At 44.1% G+C, this 19556-nt stretch overlaps 1 protein-coding gene across 1 annotated transcript in view; it reads right to left on the bottom strand.

The window, feature by feature from the left end:
- Positions 1–19556, bottom strand: part of EXOC4 (exocyst complex component 4) — a 365227-nt gene that overhangs the window by 302400 nt on the left and 43271 nt on the right. Inside the window, exons 4-7 of the mRNA XM_054632077.2 lie at positions 17647–17831; positions 14757–14866; positions 5222–5465; positions 1547–1724 (exon numbers count right to left, since the gene is read on the bottom strand). Of these exons, the coding sequence (XP_054488052.1) occupies positions 1547–1724; positions 5222–5465; positions 14757–14866; positions 17647–17831 (717 nt within the window). The remainder of the gene's footprint in view (positions 1–1546; positions 1725–5221; positions 5466–14756; positions 14867–17646; positions 17832–19556) is intronic.

Here is a 19556-nt window from a genome sequence, read left to right as displayed (position 1 = left end):
AAGAATCCACGGGATTTTTTTTTTTTTTTTGCTGATATTTAAGCTCTTTGGAGTTTTACAATCTGTTGTAAATGTGGCCACTTACCAAAAAAACCCAAAGATAAATCCCAGCACTGCTGAGTGTTGAGCACTACAGGTATTCTCTGGCACGGTTCTGAAGGGGTTTTGTATTTTTTTTGTATTTTATGGGGGTTTTTTTGGTATTATTTTGTATTTGTTATGGCTGCAAGGTGAAAATGTGCCCACCTGAGGGATTCTTACCTGTCAGGACCCAGGACATTCCTCTGACTGCCCTGGAGGACTTGAGACCCTGGCAGGGGGCTCAGAGACTTTTGCACAGAGTCAAAAACACCTGTGCCTTTGATTTTAGCCCATGGAAACAATTCCCAACTTTGTGTAAGATTTACAAGCCACAAGAGTTTGAGTAGAATGATAGTAATTTGTCACAGGGTGAAAATGTAGAATTTCGGGGTTTTAGAATGGGGGTTCAAGAGGCAAGATGGAGGAATCTGGGCATGTCCTGTCCTTCTCCTTCTTCTTGTCCTCCATCTTCTGCTGGGATGGTGACACTTTTGGATTGGTTTAGAGTAGAGCCAGACTGTCTAACATAGGTGATAGATATTGGGAAATTATTGTAAATAAAGTACATGCAGTTCTTAGTATAAAAAGCCAACACCATGTTCCAGGTTGCAAGGCAAGATGTATTCTATTACCATCTGGATGGCAGCTGTCTTTTGTCATGTAGGCAGTTTGCTTTATCTCTTCCACAATCACTCCTCCCTCTGGGGAGACATCTGCTGATAACAGCTATTGAATGTCACTGCATGGCTGATAAGAACTACAGCATCCCACTGGGAGATGTGAGCCCAGAGGGAGGAGCCAAGCATTCCTACCTGGATATAATCTGGAGCTTCTGGAACACCAGCACGGCTTCTGCACTGGATTGCCCAGAGGAACAGCAGCTGCCTCTTCTTCCACTGGACCTTCAGAGGAAGAGACTGCACCCTTCTACAGGATCCCTGCTCCAGCAGAACCAGCCCTGGCACTGCAGGAGGGCTGAGCCACAATTCCAATGGGACTGCTGCCAACACCCTGACCCACAGGGTGTCAGGCTGGGTTCTGACTCTGTCACTGTTGTTTTGGTTTACTGCATTGTTTATTTTATCCTTTTATTTTCTTCCCTATTAAAGAACTGTCATTCCCTGCTCCCATATTTTTTTCCTGAGAGCCCCTAATTTAAAATGTAAAGGAATTTGGAGTGGTGGGGAGGGTTTACATTCTCCATTTCAGGAGAGGCTCCTGCCTTCCTTGGCAGACACCTGGCTTTCCAAACCAAGACACACCACCCCAAGGGCAGGGACTGTGCCACAACCCAACCTGCTGGACAGATCTCAGCAGGTCAGAGAAAGAATGTCATAGATAAGAGAAAATAAACAACCCTGAAAAGCAGAACCAAGGAATCTTGACTTCTTCTTCGGTCACAGGGCTGGGAAAAAAGATTTTTAATACCTCGGGGTCATCTCAACCACAGAAACCCGAGCCTTACCTGCAGGACATCCTGGATCTTCACCCACACGTCCACCATGTCGTAGAGCTTGATGTCCCCATCGTGCTGGCTGCAGGGGGAGGCCACAGTCTGCTGCAGGTGGCCCAGCACCACGGCGTGCGCGGCGGCCACCGCGTTGAACTTGTCAAAGAGCAGCTCCAGCAGCTCCAGCAGCAACCTGGCAAGACAGAAACACTCTGCTCAGCTTCTGGAACGTTCCACAGGCTCACAGCAGGGCAGGGGGACAGGGCACTGTGGGTTCATGTCCTGTTTTGTGACATCCTGAGGTCACCTCTCTGTGGTATTGTATTTTTGGGGTACCTCCGTGGCAGGAAGGAATGATGAATCTGACTCCCTGTTCTCAGAAGGCTAATTTATTATTTTATGATATTATAATACATAAAGAATATTAAACTATGCTATACTAAAGAATACAGAAAGGATACAGACAGAAGGCTAAAAGATAATAATGAAAACTCGTGACTCCTTCCAGAGTCCTGACACAGCCTGACCATGGTTGGTCATTAATTAAAACAATTCACATGAAACCAATGAAACAATCACCTGTGGGTAAACAATCTCCAAACACATTCCAAAGCAGCAAAACACAGGAGAAGCAAATGAGATAATATTGTTTTCCTTTTCCTCTGAGGCTTCTCAGCTTCCCAGCGGAAAAATCCTGGCAAAGGGATTTTTCAGAAAATATGAATGTGACAGGGACTCACTTCAGCTCAGCTTTGGTATCTGAAAATTCTTGAGGATTTTTCTCCTCACTCCCTTCCCTATATCAACATTGCTCACTTGAAAAGTGTCCTGTTTAGGGCTACAGGGAAGACAAAACCCATTAGTAATTCCACAGTAATTAAACTGGACTAACACAATATTAGAGCCCTTGTGAGAGCCCAGGCAGGAAGAGGAAGGGAAACAACCTGCTCTCCCCCCAGAAAAAAGTATGACTCCCAGGGCAATAAAAACTGACTTACCCACACAACCAGGATAAAAGGAATTCTTTTTGAGTTATTAAATTAATATGGCAGGTTTCAAATGACAGGAAATATCAGAAAGCTAAAATATTCAATCCTCATCACTTTTATTTTACTCCTATTGTACTCCTATATAGCTGGTATTGTTTTACTCCTATTTCTTAGAGCTATAACATCATCTAAATGCACTGCACTGTACCTGCTCCTATAGTTCCCTACTGCCCAATTATCATAATTAAAGCACCTTTGCAAAGTCCTGAACAGTTTGTGATGAGGCAGCACTGTCGCATTCACATTCTCTGGAAAAATCCCTTCACCCAGGATTTTCTCCTGGAAAGCTGAGAAGCCTCAGAGAAAAAGGAAAACAATAATTATCTGATTTGCTTCTCCTGTGTTTTACTGCTTTGGAATGTGGTTGGAGATTGTTTACCCACAGGTGATTGTTTCATTGGTTTAATGTGAATTATTTTGACTTATTGGCCAATCAGGGACAAGCTGTGTTGGTACTCTGGAAAGAGTCACAAGTTTTCATTATTATCTTTTTAGCCTTCTGTAAGTATCCTTTCTGTATAATATTATATCATATATCATATATTATCTAAGATAATCTAATATAATATCATATCATATCATACCATATCATACCATATAATAAAATAATAAATTAACCTTCTAAAATCATGGAGTCAAATTCATCATTCCTCCCTGCCACAGAGCACCCTGCAAATACAATACAGCACCATCACATTTTTTCCTGGTGGAGAGCAGCAAAATCCTGCTGGAGCTCCCTGACGTTTAATGAGCAACTCGAGTCCCCACATAACCCCACCAAAACGTGGAGATAACACTTCCCAAATCCATATGTTAGGCACTTGTAGCTCTGACAGACAGGCTCCATCTCATTTCCTGCAGCAGCTTTGGAGCCACCACATGCTCTGTGAGTCTGCCCAGCAGGAGCTGTGAGCCCCAGGGCAGGGCAGGAGCTGCTGCCACTCCTTCTGCAGCAACCCCAGTGCTCCCAGGAACAGGGAATGGGATTGGGGACACCCTCAGGATCATCCCTGAGCACTGTCCCAGGCTGCTCCAAGCCCCAGTGTCCAGCCTGGCCTTGGACATTGCAGGGATGCAGGGGCAGCCCCAGCTGCTCTGGCAATTCCAGCCCAGCCAGGAATTCCTCATTGCCAAGATCCCATCCCTCCCTGAGGATCTGAGTGAGCACTCAAAGAGTCATCACAAACCAGAAAAATCTGGAGTTTAAAAATCTGGGCGCAATTAACAATATTTTTATACACAAATGTAAAAGATGGCAGCACAAAGCTACCTGGAAAAGCTTATTAAGGAAGGAAGGGAAAGAGAATTAAATTTAAGAAGTAACAAGAATGAGACCAGCAGTGGCTGTTATCAGATCTGCAGCTTTTCTGGCCAGGTTCTACAAATCATTTCTGTCTTGTACAACCAGAGGGGCTCTAAATCATTGCTGCATGGGGTCTCAAAGGGAATTACACCACAGTTTCCCCAAGCAGATCCTCAGCCTCATCCTTGGTCACTGAATGGTTTGGGTTGGAAGGGACTTTAGGGATCATCTGACAGCCTAATGAACAGTTCAGCAGTTCTGGGCACTGCACTGAGCTCAAATTTGGGGTTTTACAGAGCTCTGTTGAAGCAGCAGGGCCTTGTTGTTCTGATTTATTTTTCCCATGACAGTAGGAAAGTCTCTGAGCTTTGATTTAAAAGTGAAGCTAATTTAAGGGGTGGGGACACCTTTCCATCCTGTAATTTATTCTTTTCAATATAAATGAATTCACCTGCTTGCTGTAAATTTCAGGTGTGATTTAGGTTTAGAACCAGTTCTAATTATGTCTGTACTGCACAAGAATTCAGGACACTTTCCATGAGCATCTTAAAGGCTCACACTCTGCAACAGATGCCAAAACCCATTAAACCTTTGTGTGCCTCACTCAACCCTCTGGGCAGGTTAATGGCATTGATATATGACCTGATCCAATTTATCAATTCCAACAGACAACCAGGAGCCACACAACTCTCCAGACTGGTTCATAAAACAAGTATCAAGAATATGTTCCACTTGTGGCATCAGAAACTAAAATTCTGTCTTCTGACCCATCTAAAAAAAATCTAATTTTCGCTGAGTTATCAGCACTGTAACTCTACAAAGTCTTCAAAGCAGACTTGTTTCCCCAGCAGTGCTAATGAGAGGAATTAAAAAAGAAGTTTTTATCAAGCTGATGTTTTCCTTGGGAGTGATTTTCCACTACAAATATTGCACATAATGAAGATACACACTTTACTTTTCTGCCATTAATTCCCTTTGGACAATGATCACAACAATGTGGAGATGAATATTTCAGTTGGAAGAGATTCCTGCTAGAATCCTTTAGTTCCAAAGGCCACTTCCAGTGAATTCTGAGGAGCAGCACAAACACAGCGCCCAGCTGGCTCCCACACCTTGCTATTAATGTAAAACAATTAGAGACTTGGCCATACATTTGTGATGGAATTAGTTCCATACATGATTTCAAAGCTTTGCACCTGCATCAGCTTAATTGGACTCTGCTACACTCGAAATCACCGAGCTGAATTTTCTCATTTCAAGCCATATTAGCAATTAAGACTTTTTCTTTTTTTTTTTTCCTTTGCAGCAATCAAGGGCTGGGAGTTGAAATCTCCTTACCTAGGCTGATTTTCCTGGGAAATGTTCTCCCCTCTCTGGTAGCCATTGTCAGCCACCTGAGTGGTGGAGCGCTTCACAATCTGCTTGAGCTCCTGTTCCAAGCGGTCCTGGATGGCTTTCACTGTTTCTGGGATCTTCTTCAGCTTGGCCAGCCCCTTGATGAGGATTCCCATGAAGACAGCACTGTTCTCCTCTGGATCCAGCTCTGTGTCCTCTTTGATTTCCAGCAGGCTCGAGTCTCGCACTGGAAGAGATTTTCATTTTAATTTTAGCAAGAACCCAACATCAGCACCCTGAAGAAGCAGCACAGGAGCTCCTCTGGCTCCACAGAACCCCCAGCACATGGAGGAACCAAGGATGAACAAGGAAACCAGAAACACTTGAATTTTGGGGGAAGCAGTGATGTTTCTGTTTGCTTGGGGGCTTCCCTGGACATAAACACAACAGCCTGCACATTGGATTGATTTAGGAATGTTGTCATCAATTGTTGTGGTGTTATTGTGATGGTCCCCAGGATGAGGTGAGAGATGAGAATTGACTCCAAGTTCTCAGAAGGCTGATTTATATTATATTATATTATATTATATTATATTATATTATATTATATTATATTATATTATATTGTATGGAATTATATTGTATGGAATTATATTGTATGGAATTATATTGTATGGAATTATATGGAATTATATTATATTATATGAAATTATATTCTATGAAAATGATATGCTAAAACTATATTAAAGAAAGAGAAAGGAGACATCAGAAGGCTAGAAAAGAATGAATAGCAAAAACTCGTGACAGACTCAGAGAGCTGGACACAGCTGGACTGTGATTGGCCATTAAATAAAAACAATTCACATGTTGGGTAAACAGTTCTCCAAATCACATTCCAGAGGAGCAAAACATGGAGAAGCTGAAGCTTCCCAGCTTCCCAGGAGAAGAAATCCTGGCAAAGGGATTTTTCAGAAAATATGACAGTGACATAGGAACAATTCATGGTGTAAATTCTGTGTTAGAAAATAAAGGAAGTCTGGTGCAATCATAGATATTCATAAATGAGAAGGTACAACAACCCTACAAATCCCCTGAATGTGTTTCAAGGAGCTACAGCCCCCTCAGTTTCCTCCCCAGCTGGTTTTCCTTGCTCTTTTCTTCACAGCAGAGGAATTTTCATTACAAACACTATCAAGCTTAAGAGACTGCTGATGAATTCAGCAAAGTTTACACTGCCCAAGTGACTGATTGTTTGATTTTATCTTTTTCTGCTTTATTACGTCTGTCAAGGGGTTGATGAAGTTCCTCAAATCTTCCAGCAAGGCTTCTGGAAGGGTAAAGTGAGAAGAATTAGAGAGGATATTGCAGATATGGTCCTGAAGTAACAGGGATTGCACAGGGAGAAATCCTGTTGCTAAGAGACAGGGGATGGGGAAGCAAGAGAGACTCTGCTTGTTTTAAGTAGGTTCATTAAGCAACATTTCTTAATTTACAGATAACACCCAGCAACAACAAAAGCATGGCTCTGTTAAAGACTGGGTGAAACATTTAATAAATATATTTAAACACTTCTGTGAAGTAAGTGTCTTCAAGGCAAACTGAATTAAAAGCATCTTGGAAGATCTACAGCCACTCTGTGCCATCCACCACTCCAGATCCTTGGATCAAAATTAAAACCCAAAAGCTGTTTTATCTGACTGGGGCTGAGCTCTGAAAAGGCTGCTGGGTGACAGATGACTCCCATGGTTTCAACTCCTCACCAGATTTTTTTTATTTTGAAACCTTTCCAGGAAGCTGAAGAAATGTCAAAAGAAGCAGCAGAAGGGTGGAAGGAACGTGGCAGGAGTGAGGAATGGCTGCCTGAAGCTGAGCTCTGACCAGAGGGACAGCACCAGGGCTAAGGTAAAGCAAGATCAAGAAAACGATGGCCCAAGCCTGGTGCCAATTTATAAATCATCCAAATAAATAGGTGCCAGTTTTCACCAACCTCAGAATCAATCAATCAAGAGGCTGCTTTTTTCCTGCAGTGTGATCCTAAACTCTGCACCTCTGGCTCAAACCAAGCTCATGGCTCACATGGTCTCACATGTGAACCCAGAGCAGCAGGGCAGAGTGAGGAGAGGATGGATCCTGCTCTGGAGCCAGGCTGGGAGAGCTGGGAATGTTCCCCTGGAGAAGGGAAGGCTCCAGGGAGAGCTTCCAGCACATTGCAGGCCTGCAGGGGCTCCAGGAGAGCTGCAGAGGGACTGGGGCCAAGGCCTGCAGGGACAGCACCCAGGGAATGGCTCCCAGTGCCAGAGGGCAGCCAGGGATGGGATCTTGGCAATGAGGAATTCCTGGCTGGGCTGGGATTGCCAGAGCAGCTGGGGCTGCCCTTGCATCCCTGCAATGTCCAAGGCCAGGCTGGACAGGACTTGGAGCAGCCTGGGAAGGTGTCCCTGCCATGGCAGGAGGGTTGGACTGGATGACCTTTAAAAAGACCCTTCCAACTCCAAACTATTCCATGATCCTCAGACAATGAACACCAGGAAGATCAAACAGTGCTTGTTTCTCTCTCACACACTCTTCTTTCAATTAAATGTGAACAAGTTGCAGGACAAGCAACTAGAAACACCCAGAATGCAGTAATTAATAATAAAAAAAACCCCAAACATCAAAAAAAGCAAAGATAAAATAAAGACATTTCAAACACCAATTGGAATTTAACAACTGGATGCAGAACTGTTCCTGCTCAAAGCTCTGCTCCATCTCAGACCTTTCACCTCACAGAGCTGCCAAGGACTTCGTGGCTGCAGGCCTGGTCTCTGCCCACTCTGTTATTGTAATTTGTTATTCTCCAAAACCCACAGCAGAACTCAGGCACAGACACAGAAAATGAGCTCTTTGGAACCAGAGCTGTGAAAAAACACTGGAAATGCTACAGGAGGAAAGGGTTAGACTTTAATTTTTTTTTTAAACCCCTAAGTATCTTGTTCCTCTGAGTTCAATGCAGATATTTCCCAGCCTCTCAGAGGACGGGTCCTGTCATGAGGCTGCACCCTCTCTGTAAGCAGCTTGTAAATTATTCTTAATATCACACAATGAACACCCAAGAGGGAGGAAATGGAGCTGTAGCCAAATGTGAGGACAGCATTTAGGAGGAGTAAAAGCAGCAATCTTGCTGAGAACTCTGCCAGCACACTGAGACAAACTCTTCCATTTTCCAAAGAGCAAACCAATTTCCAGCATCCTCAAATAGTCAGGACATTGATTTACATCTCTCACAAACAAGAGCAAAGTGAGCAATTCGATATCTGGGAGCTGCACATGGCTCTGGAGGCTCTGTCAGATCTGGGGGTTTGATAAAACAGTGGGAACACTGCAAACACTGTTTTCAGTGTGTTCCCTGCACATTGTCCCATTAAACAGAAGCCCTGGGCAGCTTTGGGGGCCCATCCATCTGTGAGATCTGACAAGATCCCAACCCTGGGTAACTGTGCTGTCCTTTTCTCATGTCTTTCACACTTCAAACATCCTCTCCTGCCATTTAATGTCATTAAGGGGATGTTTGATCACAAAGCTTTGGCCCAGGAACAAGATCCTCCTGTCCCCTTCCTTATTGTATTTGCTGGAAAATGTCCTGATGAAGGCAGGAATGATGAATCTGACTCCATGTTCTCAGAAGGCTCATTTATTATTTTATGATACTATATTATATTAAGAATACTATACTAAAGAATACAGAAAGAATACTTACAGAAGGCTAAAAAGATAATAATGAAAACTTGTGACTCTCTCCAGAGTCCTGACACAGCCTGGTTGTGATTGGCCAAAGAGTCAAAACAACTCACACCAGAATCCTGTGGGTAAACAATATCCAAACACATTCCACATGTGAGCACAACACAGGAGAAGCAAATGAGATAAGAATTGTTTTCCTTTTCTCTGAGCCTTCTCAGCTTCCCAGGAGAAAAATCCTGGGTGAAGGGATTTTTCAGAGAATGTGAATGCCACACTTCTTCCAGGAAGGCATCAAAGCACCCAGGCATTTATTAGAGAGTTCACCTGGAAAACTGCAGCCCCACATGCTGTTCCTTGTGGGCAGAGGAGTCCATGGGTGAGGAAAGCTGTCCCTGGAGATCAGCTCTCAGAAGGGAGAACTGTGTCTGTATTTACCCCTGAACTGGGAATATGAATAACTTTATTATTCTTTGGGATGGAGAAGTTATTCCTAGCTTTGATTCTTGGAAGGAAGTGGGGGGAGAGCAGATCTGCCACCTTGGAGTGTCAGAAGGCAGATTGGTCCTGCCCAGGAGCCTGGCTGAGACTCCCTTGGGAGCCTCTCCTAAAGGGCAGAGGAGTCCAGGAAGGCTGGACATCCTCCAAGAAGGAAATCCTAAAGGCACAGGAGGAGCCAGTCCCAGTGAGCCACGGCAGGAAAAAGACCAGCCTGGCTGGACAGAGAGCTTGGACTGGAATTCAGGGAAAAAGGAGAGTTCCTGGCCTTTGGAAGAAGCAGAAGGTAGCTCAGGAGGAATAGAAAGATGTTGTGAGGTTATGAAAGGAGAAAATGAGAAGGGCCAAAGCCCAGCTTGAATTTAACCTGGTTATTGCTGCAAAGGACAATAAAAATATTTCTACAAATACATCAGCAAGCAAAGGTGGGCCAAGGAGAATCTCCATCCTTTGCTGGATGCGGTGGAAATACTGACAAAAGGAAGAGGCTGAGGCACCAAATGCTTTCTCTGTCCAGTCTTCCACAGCAAAACCCTGTTCTCAGGGCAGCCAGGGGAAGGCAGGGGTGGGGAGCAGAATGAAGGCCCAAAATCCAAGGGAAATGGGCAGCCCATACCATCTGGACACTCACAGGTGCCTGGGGCAGATGGGATCCACCCAAGGGCTCTGCAGAGTTTTCCAAGCCTCCATGGCCTGGGTTGTAAGATGTGGCTGGGGGTGTTTATTCTATTATTATCTGTCAGAGCTGGGGCAGTTCTCTCTGTTCATGGGGCAGTTTTTTCTTTATCTCTCCCACAGCCAACCCTCCCTGCAGGAGATCTCTGCTGTCCATGGCCACTGAGTGTCCCTGCAGGGCTGATCCAATCCCAGCATCCCATGGGGAGATGCTGCATTGCCCAGGGGAGGAGCCAAGCATTCCTACCTGGATCCAATCTGAGCCTGGGCACAGCACAGCAGCCTTTGCCCAGTGCATTGCCAGAGGAGCAGCTTCTGCTGCCCTGCATGGCCAGAGGGAGCCCAGGCCCATCTCCAGCAGCCCTGGAGCTGCAGAGGAAAACTCCCCCCTTGTGCAGGATCCCTGCTCCAGCAGAGCCACAGCTGGCACTGCAGGAGGGCTGAGCCCCCATGGGATGGGGCTGGGCCACCCCCTGACACACAGGGGGCAGCTCCTGCTCTCACTCTGACAGTGGGTTTGTTTTCTTTTTTGTACCATTGCATTTGTATTTTAATTTTCCTATTAAAGAACTGCTATTCCTACTCCCATATCTTTGCCCGAGAGCCCCTAATTTCAAAAATTACAATAATTCAGAGGGAGGGGGTTTGCATTTTACATTTTCTGTTTCTGGGAAGGCTCCTGCCTCCCTCAGCAGACACCTGCCTTTTCAAACCAAAACACTCCAGCAGATCAACTCCCACCCAACCCAGTGTCACTGCTGGGAGTGCCCTGGATCCCTTCACCCAGGTCACTGATGAAGGTTAAACAGCTTTTCCAGGAGAATGTTCTGGGAAACAAAGGCTTGACCAAAGTCTGGGTAGACCTGCCACATCCCCAGCCCTTCCCTCATCCTCCAAGGGGTCACTTTGTGCACAGAAGATCAGGCTGGCCAAGCAGGACCAATCACCTGTGGCTAAACAATCTCCAAACACATTCCAGATGAGCAAAACACAGGAGAAGCAAATGAGATAATTCATGTTTTCCTTTTTCTCTGAGGCTCCTCAGCTTCCCAGGAGAAGAATCCTTGCCTTTCCTGAACCCACTCTGACTGGGCTGATCCTCTTGTCCTAACAAAGCCTGCAAACCTCTCGTGAAGCAGAACATTTAAATGCATCTCATCAAAAGCCTTTTAAGACAGCAGCTTGAAGGAATGATGATTTTGCCACATTCTCTAATAAAATTGCAGCCACTCTCACAAATTTTTCATCACCAAACCATTTCTCATCTGAAAATGCTCAACTCTGTGTTCAAGCAGGCAAAAGCTGAGCTGTGGCTTAAACCCTAAAAGCTGAACCATGTCCAGAGTTACAGAGGGGGGAGTTTCCTGATCCCTGCTCTGATGATGCCCTAGCAAAACCTCTGTTCCACCTGGGATTCATTTGCTCAATGCTGCCATTTCCCAAGGAACCACCCTGCTGCAAGGAGCTCTTTAACAGCTCCGTTCTGATCCCTAAAAAGCCAACTTTGGGAACTCATTTAAGCAAAGCAGCTGAAAAAAAGGCTCTTGGGTCTTGTTTTTCATTCCAGTGAACAGCCAAAATTTGCTGCTCCTCATTATGAAGGTTTCATTATCCACGAGCTTTTATGGGAGTCTTGTAAAATGTAATGTACTATTTTCCATGATTTATGTCCTTCTGGTGCTATCCTTTGTACCTTCAATCCTTCCAGAGAAAAGCACATGAGTTCCTGGTGGCCCAAAGGCATAATTGCAGATTTGAAGGAACATCACCTGCTAATTCCTGGTGCTGAATCCTTGTTCTGACATGTTCATGGAGCTACAAATGGGCAGTTCCTGCAGAAATGGGTCCTTGGAAGATTTTGGGAATTTTCTGCTCTGCATCACTACCAAACCCAGCAGAAAACTCACTTTAAAATCCTCCTAATCTATACAAGCATCAAAATTAAATCTCCAAATAAAAAAATAAGTGGACTGTAGCCAGTTATTTGATGTTGGGACCACACAGAGGAACAACTCTTGAAATTACACAGAACGAGCAATTATGTGTTACTTTCCTGGCTTTCACCACATGGATCTAAAAATCTCCTTGATTTTCCCTTTCCTTCCTCAAACACATCCCCAGATCATTCGATTCTAAGAAAAAAAATGATAAAGGCAATTTACCCAGGCCATAAGAAGAGAAGAAATCTTCTGAAGATTTATTGAGCACGTTTGGAGTAGAGGCACCTGTGACAATGAACTGGCACAAAGGCATTTTTTAGATTCACCTTGAAAACTGGATATTCCAAACTCTGGCTCCTGCAGGGATTCTGCAGGAGCAGCTTTGGAGGTCTCCACATGTGGAGAAGTCTCTGGTTCTTGAAGAAAAAGAACCAGGAGCAGTTTTTAGACCTGGCCTTAGAACCACCACATTGCCTGCCCATATAAAATCTTTTTGCTCCAAAAACCATTATAAATAAATATAAATAAATAAATAACATTTAATCAGCAAATAAATTAGCAATTCAACATAAGATCTACATATCCCACCCACAGCATTATTTATTGTCCCTGCCAGCTTATCTTCTGCTGGATTTCTAAGAATTCTTGTCCCAGATTTCCCAGGAAAAGGCACTCTTGGGTTTGTGAGCACCTTTTAGAGTTCCAGGAAGAGCCTGGCAAAGCAAGAACCTTTCTAAATACCCTTCAGAGTACAGAAAGTTCAAGCAGAGAAATATAAATTCATTTCTCTGAACTGGCATGAAGGGAAAGTGTTACTGGTGAGCTGCCACATCTCCAATCCTCAGGTGAGCATTTCCAAAGGATTTGTTTGTTTTACGTGCAGCAGGAACAGCTTTAATTTCCTTATAAAGATTCTACAGCACAAGGTAACATCTCCTCTGGGAAGGGAGAGCAGGAAGGACTCCAAATTTTGGCATCTTGGCTGGGATGGGATGAATGAGTCAGAGCTTTAGAATGACACCCATTAATATGCACAGACACTTTGTTTCATCAATAAAAAGCCAAAGAACTTAAGTGACTACAGGCAGAAACAGCTTTTGTTATGCATAGGCATAAGTTTGAAATTCTCTGCTAGTTGTGCAGTCCTGGAAAAGGCTACCTTTAAATAAAATTACAGGGAAAAAAAAATCTACATAAGTACATTGTGCACTTGAAGCAGAAGCATATGCATATTTTATGCAGATCAAATGTTTTCTGTTAAAATCCACATCTTTGCCAGGCTGAGGGACACTCGCCCAGCACTTCAGTGAGTGATGCAGAGCACAAGGAGGAGCCAAGGAAGAGATTTTCTGGTGCACTAGGTGAGAAGTGCAAGAAGAGATCTGCTAAAAAAAACCAAGATCAGGAGGGGCATCTCCTGCTCTGCTCCCCAGCTGTGAGGTGGGAGATCCCCATCAGCCCCAGAACTTCAGACCTTTTGGGATTTATTACTCTACAGAAGAGCAATATTTTAGGGGGAGAAAGTAGCAGACACTATAAATAGCACTGAAAAATGAGTATTTTAACATTTAGAGGGGCTGGAACTAGATGGTCTTTTAGATCCCTTCCAACCCAAACTATTCTATTTCCAGTGAGGCTGGCATTCAGGTTTTTGTGAACAGTTCCTCAAAATCCTGTGATCTTTTGCAAGAAAACTGAACTAAACTTCCCACTGATCACGGAGCAGAACAGGAATTCTTGAGTTTTTCCCTCAGAGTTTTCATATTTTCAATTTTCATTTTCTCTTCCAGATTTTGAGTGAGCAGGCTGCAGTTTCCAGCTCTGGAAGTTTGTGACTCCTCACAAACCTCCAGGACACAGAAAAACAGCCCCAGGCTCCAAGAACCAGCCTGGCAGGAGCAGAGCTGAAGAACAAAAGCCCTCCAGGAGTAGAAGATAAGAATAATCAGACAGAACAATCTGGGAGGCAAGTGTGACAAAACTAGAAACAAAAGGACAAAAGAATTAATAAGGCTGAAAAGAGAAGGAAATATTCTCTGCATTTGAGGAATACTGAAATAGGCAGGTTTGAAAGGGGGAAGAGACTGGAGGTCACTTCTGTATTATTCATCAAGGACAACCCCACTTATGAATCTCCTGAAACAATACAAAGATTAATTTCCCCTCTCTGCAGCCCTTCCAAAAGCTCAGACAAAAGCCCCCAGTGAAAAGAGTTTTCCTTGCTGTTTGTTTCAGTAACAGGAATAAAAGATCAGCCCCAGATTATTCCTGTGTACAGCCAGACCTTTAGTCAAAGTTACAAAGCTCCCACAAGGAACAGATTTGACCTTTTGGCTCCCACACAATAAAGAAACTTCAGTAATATCTACACAAACCTGGCTGCCTGCAGTAAATAATGCTGAGGAAACCACACAGAATGAACTCACTGCAAATCTCTGCTGCTCAAGAGATCAAGAACACGATCAAGGGGAGAACAGGCACAGGAAACTGAGTGCATTTAAGAAGCTGGAGAGGGAAAAGATGATGTTTCATGAGGAAAAAAAGCCAGGTTCTGGCAATGGACACAGCACCCACCCGTTTTGTGACACTGCAAAATCACCTCAAAGGTTTTTGTCTCCCCTGAGCCATGAGGGGATGATTTGTCTCCTCCTGCTCCAGCAAAATCAGCTGGAGATCTACAAATGAATATACATGGCTTAAATACTCACTGCTGGAGCCTCCAGGAGTACTGAACTGGGAAGTCTCGAGGAATTTCCGAGGTGTGGATAAATTGGTGACATCCATCAGAGGCACAGGAGAGGAGTCTTTCACAAGGGACCTGCAGGAGGGGGAAGAATTAAAGCAAAGAGATTATTATTATTTACAATATTTGTTCCCAACAAATATCCACTTACTCCTAACATGGTAAGCCTAAGAAACAGATTAAGCCTAACAGATGTTCCCATTTCCAGGCCTTCTGTTAACTTCTAATCCTCCAAACTTCTTTATTCCCTCCAGAAACCTCCACCCTTTTTTCCTGCCCTTCACACTCATGTTTTGAGCCCACCCATGTACATCATTTCCCAAATGAACCTCCTTACTCAAAAATTAAAACATTTTAAAAATTCACACTGTATCACTTGACCAACTGTGTCCCACTGCCCCAGCTGCTGGACGTGGCAGGGGGACACAAGCAAGAAATCATTTTTAGGAGAAAGAAATGTGGAAGGCTCCTACAATGGAGCTCAGGATGTTTGCTTAGAGGTCCAAATGCTCATGGAAATGTGAAAAAGCAAGGGTTAGGATTGGAATCCTGCATAAGAACCACCCAAAGCAAGCAGCCACCCTTGTTGCAAGAGCTGCTGTTATCAAATATCCACAATGTGCATCAGGGGAAGTGAAAAAAAAGAGAATCCAGAGTAAGAGAAAGGTGCCTGTAGCAGCCCCACAGAAGTGCAGTTAATTAGCAGCCCACCAGTCTGTGGCTGTTTTTAATTAAGATGAGTAAGGAAGAGACTGATGACTTGCTAGCAACCCTCCTTCCTAGAAATTTCCATTTCAACCAATTCTTTCTTTCATAAATTCATTTAATGCAACTGGCTACCTTGCCTTGCATTTTTGGCAAGCAGATTTTTATTCATTCTCACAATAAAATGCTGATTTATCTTTTCTCTGCATCTCTATTAAGTGCTGGCTCCCCTTTTGCTCCCCACCACTCCTACTGTGCAAAAATTATCTCCCAACCCAGTGTCTCTCTCTTTTCGAGCCACTTTTTTCCTTCCCTGAAACAACTCAGAATTAGGAAATTCAGGGGAAAATGGCCTATACTGTATAAATTTCCACTGACCACAAGCACCAACCAGGTAAGAAGCTTGAACCCCTTTAAAACACCTTGGAACACATCAAAACCAACAGATTTCAGCTCAGACACTGGAGTACTGTGGCCTCCATCTCGTCACCTTATGGTTGGGGGGGAGGCTTTAAAAACTTGGATATTTCCTACAAAATGAGCAGCTTTTCCCTGACCTGAGCCTCATGAGCATGACATTTGCAGGAGAGGGATAAGACCAGGGAAGGGAGAGAATGCACAAAGGAGATGTGGGAAGCAGCAAAACCCCAAGAGAGGAACAGAAAAAAGTGAAAAGAACGTGAACAGGCTCGGAGGTGCATCAACAAATCTGAATTTTCTGCTCTCCAAAGCAAAACTGCTGAGGGATCTGCATGTGTCTTGATTTGGAAATGGGGGTGTGTGTTCTATCCCCATCTGTCAGAGCTGGGGCAGTTCTCTCTGTTCATGGGGCAGTTTTTTCTTTCTCTCTCCCACAGCCAATCCTCCCTGCAGGAGATCTCTGCTGTCCATGGCCACTGAGTGTCCCTGCAGGGCTGATCCAATCCCAGCATCCCATGGGGAGATGCTGCATTGCCCAGGGGAGGAGCCAAGCATTCCTACCTGGATCCAATCTGAGCCTGGCACAGCCCAGCAGCCTTTGCCCAGTGCATTGCCAGAGGAGCAGCTTCTGCTGCCCTGCATGGCCAGAGGGAGCCCAGGCCCATCTCCAGCAGCCCTGGAGCTGCAGAGGAAAACTCCCCCCTTGTGCAGGATCCCTGCTCCAGCAGAGCCACAGCTGGCACTGCAGGAGGGCTGAGCCACATTTCTCCTCACAGAGAAAAGCAAGGCACAATTCTTCCCAAGAATATTTCTGGGTTTCACATTCTCTGAACCTCAGAGAAAGGAAAAACAATTCTTATCATTTGCTGTGCCTGTGTTGTGCCAAAGCAGAATGCAATATGGAGATGGTTTACCCAAAGTGATGGTGTTTTGTTTCCTTGGCCTATCAGATGTGTGTGTGTGTGTCAGGACTGTCAGGACAGTCATGAGATTCTGTGCAGTGTGTGCAGAGTTGAGTGCTTGGCAGATTCAGTTTAGATGTAATGTAATATAAGATAAAATAATAAAGTAATTAATTAGCCTTCTGATATCCATGGAGTCCTCCTCATCATTCTCTCCCCTTGATGGGAGTTCCCTCTAAATTTGATAGAGGAGGGCTGCAGCCACCATGGGATGGGACTGTGCCACCACCCTGACACACAGGGTGTCAGCTCCTGCTCTCACTCTGGCAGTGTTGTTTTGTACTATTACATTTGTGTTTTTATATTTTCTTTTAGTTTTTTTTTCCTAATAAAGAATTGTTATTCCTGCTCCCATATCTTTGCCTGAGAGCCCCTTCATTTCAAATTCATAACAATGCAGAGGGAGGGGGTTTGCATTCTACATTTCTGGGGAGGCTCCTGCCTTCCTTAGCAGACACCTGTCTGTTCAAACCAAGACAGATTGCCACCAATACCCTGACCCACAAGGTGTCAGGTAATTTCTGCCTCTGTCAGTGGTTTTTTGTACTATTATATTTATATTTTAATTTTCCTAGTAAAGAACTGTTATTCCTGCTCCCGTATCTTTGCCTGAGAGCCCCTTTAACAATTCGGAGGGAGGGCTTTGCATTCTCCATTTCAGGGGAGGCTCCTGCCTTCCTTAGCAGACACCTGGCTTTCCAAACCAAGACAGCATGGCAGAGATGCAGTGTGGGGTGCAGGGGTGTCAGGGAGGGGCAGCTGTCCCACCCGAGGCGGGCTCTGTCCCTGCCGCGCTGCCCCACGCGGTTGGTGGAGCGGATGTAGAGGTGCCGGTGCAGCTCGTCGATCAGCACCAGGTGCAGATTCATCTTCTTGCTGTGCAGCTCCAGCCTCAGGTCGCTCAGCCCCTCCACCTGCAGGAGGGGACCCTCCAGGGAATCCACTGCTGACACCTGGGGGGAAAACAGGGGACAGTTTTTACACTCTCGCCATCAATTCATTCAGTTTTGCAATTTTCTGTGACAATCATATTTTCTGAAAAATCCCTTTGCCCAAGAGTCTTCTGAGAAGCTGAGAAGCCTCAGAGAAAAAGGAAAACAATTTAATCTCATTTGCTTCTCCTGTGTTTTGCTGCTTTGGAATGTGGTTGGAGATTGTTTATCCAACAGGTGATTGTTTCATTGGTGTCATGTGAATTGTTTTCCCTCTTTGGCCAATCAGGGCCAAGCTGTGTCAGGACTCTGGAAAGAATCACGAGTTTTCATTATTATCTTTTTAGCTTTCTGTAAGTATCCTTTCTGTATTCCTTAGTATAGTTTAGTTTAGTATTCTTTAATATAATATAGTATCATAAAATAATAAATTAGCCTTCAAGAACATGGAGTCAGATTCATCATTCCTCCCTTTGTCTGAGAACCCTGCAAATACAATAATTTTCCTCTTGGATTAGGGAATGTGTGAACCCCAGGATTATTCTAGACTTAAAACCCTTCTAAAGCAGAAAATCTTGAAGTAATATTTCTTTATTTCTACTCCCAAATAAATTATATAGGAGGGTCAGACATCCAAATAATTCAGATTTAATGCGCAGCCTTCAAATATTAAGCATACGTATAAAACAAGTTAGTGAAAACACAGTTCTTAAATAAAAATCAAAGCACAGTTTATCCCCAAATAAGAGGATTATTAAGTAGAAAAGTGTTAGAAGAAGATAGTGACAATGCTGTTTGATGGTTGCTATTCTTTCCATTACAGAAACACCAAAAATACCCATTCTTCCAAATTCTGCAAATGGGGAGAAAATGGCTTAAATTTAATTTGTTTAAACTCATGACTAAAAAAGCTTAAGAGGCCTCATCCTTTAGTCTGCACAAGGGCTATGTCCTGTGGCTACACCATTTGAATATCTGAAATAATGACCAGCTGACATCCCATGGGCGCCGAAATTCCCTAATTTTCTTTTCTATCCTAAAAATAAATGTGGGCAAAACCCAAACACAGACAAACCCCACCAGGAATGACAAATCAGTGCCTAAAAGCAACACTCTCACTGTGCATCCCTCCCAGTTGGTTTTCTATTTAACAGAGATTTCCAGTTACTAATAAATAAATGATGGCATCCCTCTGCAGCTTCCAAACTCTCAGTGCTGATGTTGTAAGAAACTGGAAAGAGCATGTTTGGCATGCAGAGGTTTAAAATAAAATTTAAAAACCCATTCCCTGCTAACTGAGGATGCTGTCAGTGAAATAAGACATTTGCTTGGACTTCAGGATCTGGGTTCAGAACAAACCTGTCAGCCAAACATTAAAAATTAAAAGCCAAGATGCAGTGAGCAGCCAGCCCAGCCAAGGGCTGCTCCCTCAGTACCAGTAAATATTAACTCTGCTGAAAGAACATCCATCACCAGAGTATTCCTTTGCTGGCCTCCAAGCCCAGAAAAACTTGGAATATCCATAGGACAGCCAGGCTTTTTATATTAATTTTTAAGTCTCCTCACTTGCCACACTATACTGTCCATCCTCTGCCTTCCCAGTATCCATCTGGAAACAGTTGGGAAAGTTTGGCCATCACACACCATAAAACTACCCCAAAAATGAAGGAAAAACCCAATTTCCTTCTCTCCAGAGGAGGTGGCAGAGCTCACCCAAGTGGAGGAGCTCAGCACGTGGGAAACTCA

The sequence above is a fragment of the Agelaius phoeniceus genome, chromosome 5 (genome assembly GCF_051311805.1).
Source record: "Agelaius phoeniceus isolate bAgePho1 chromosome 5, bAgePho1.hap1, whole genome shotgun sequence".
Lineage (NCBI taxonomy): Eukaryota > Metazoa > Chordata > Aves > Passeriformes > Icteridae > Agelaius > Agelaius phoeniceus.
Note: the sequence above shows the minus strand (reverse complement) of the source record. Positions and strands in the feature narration are given on the sequence as shown.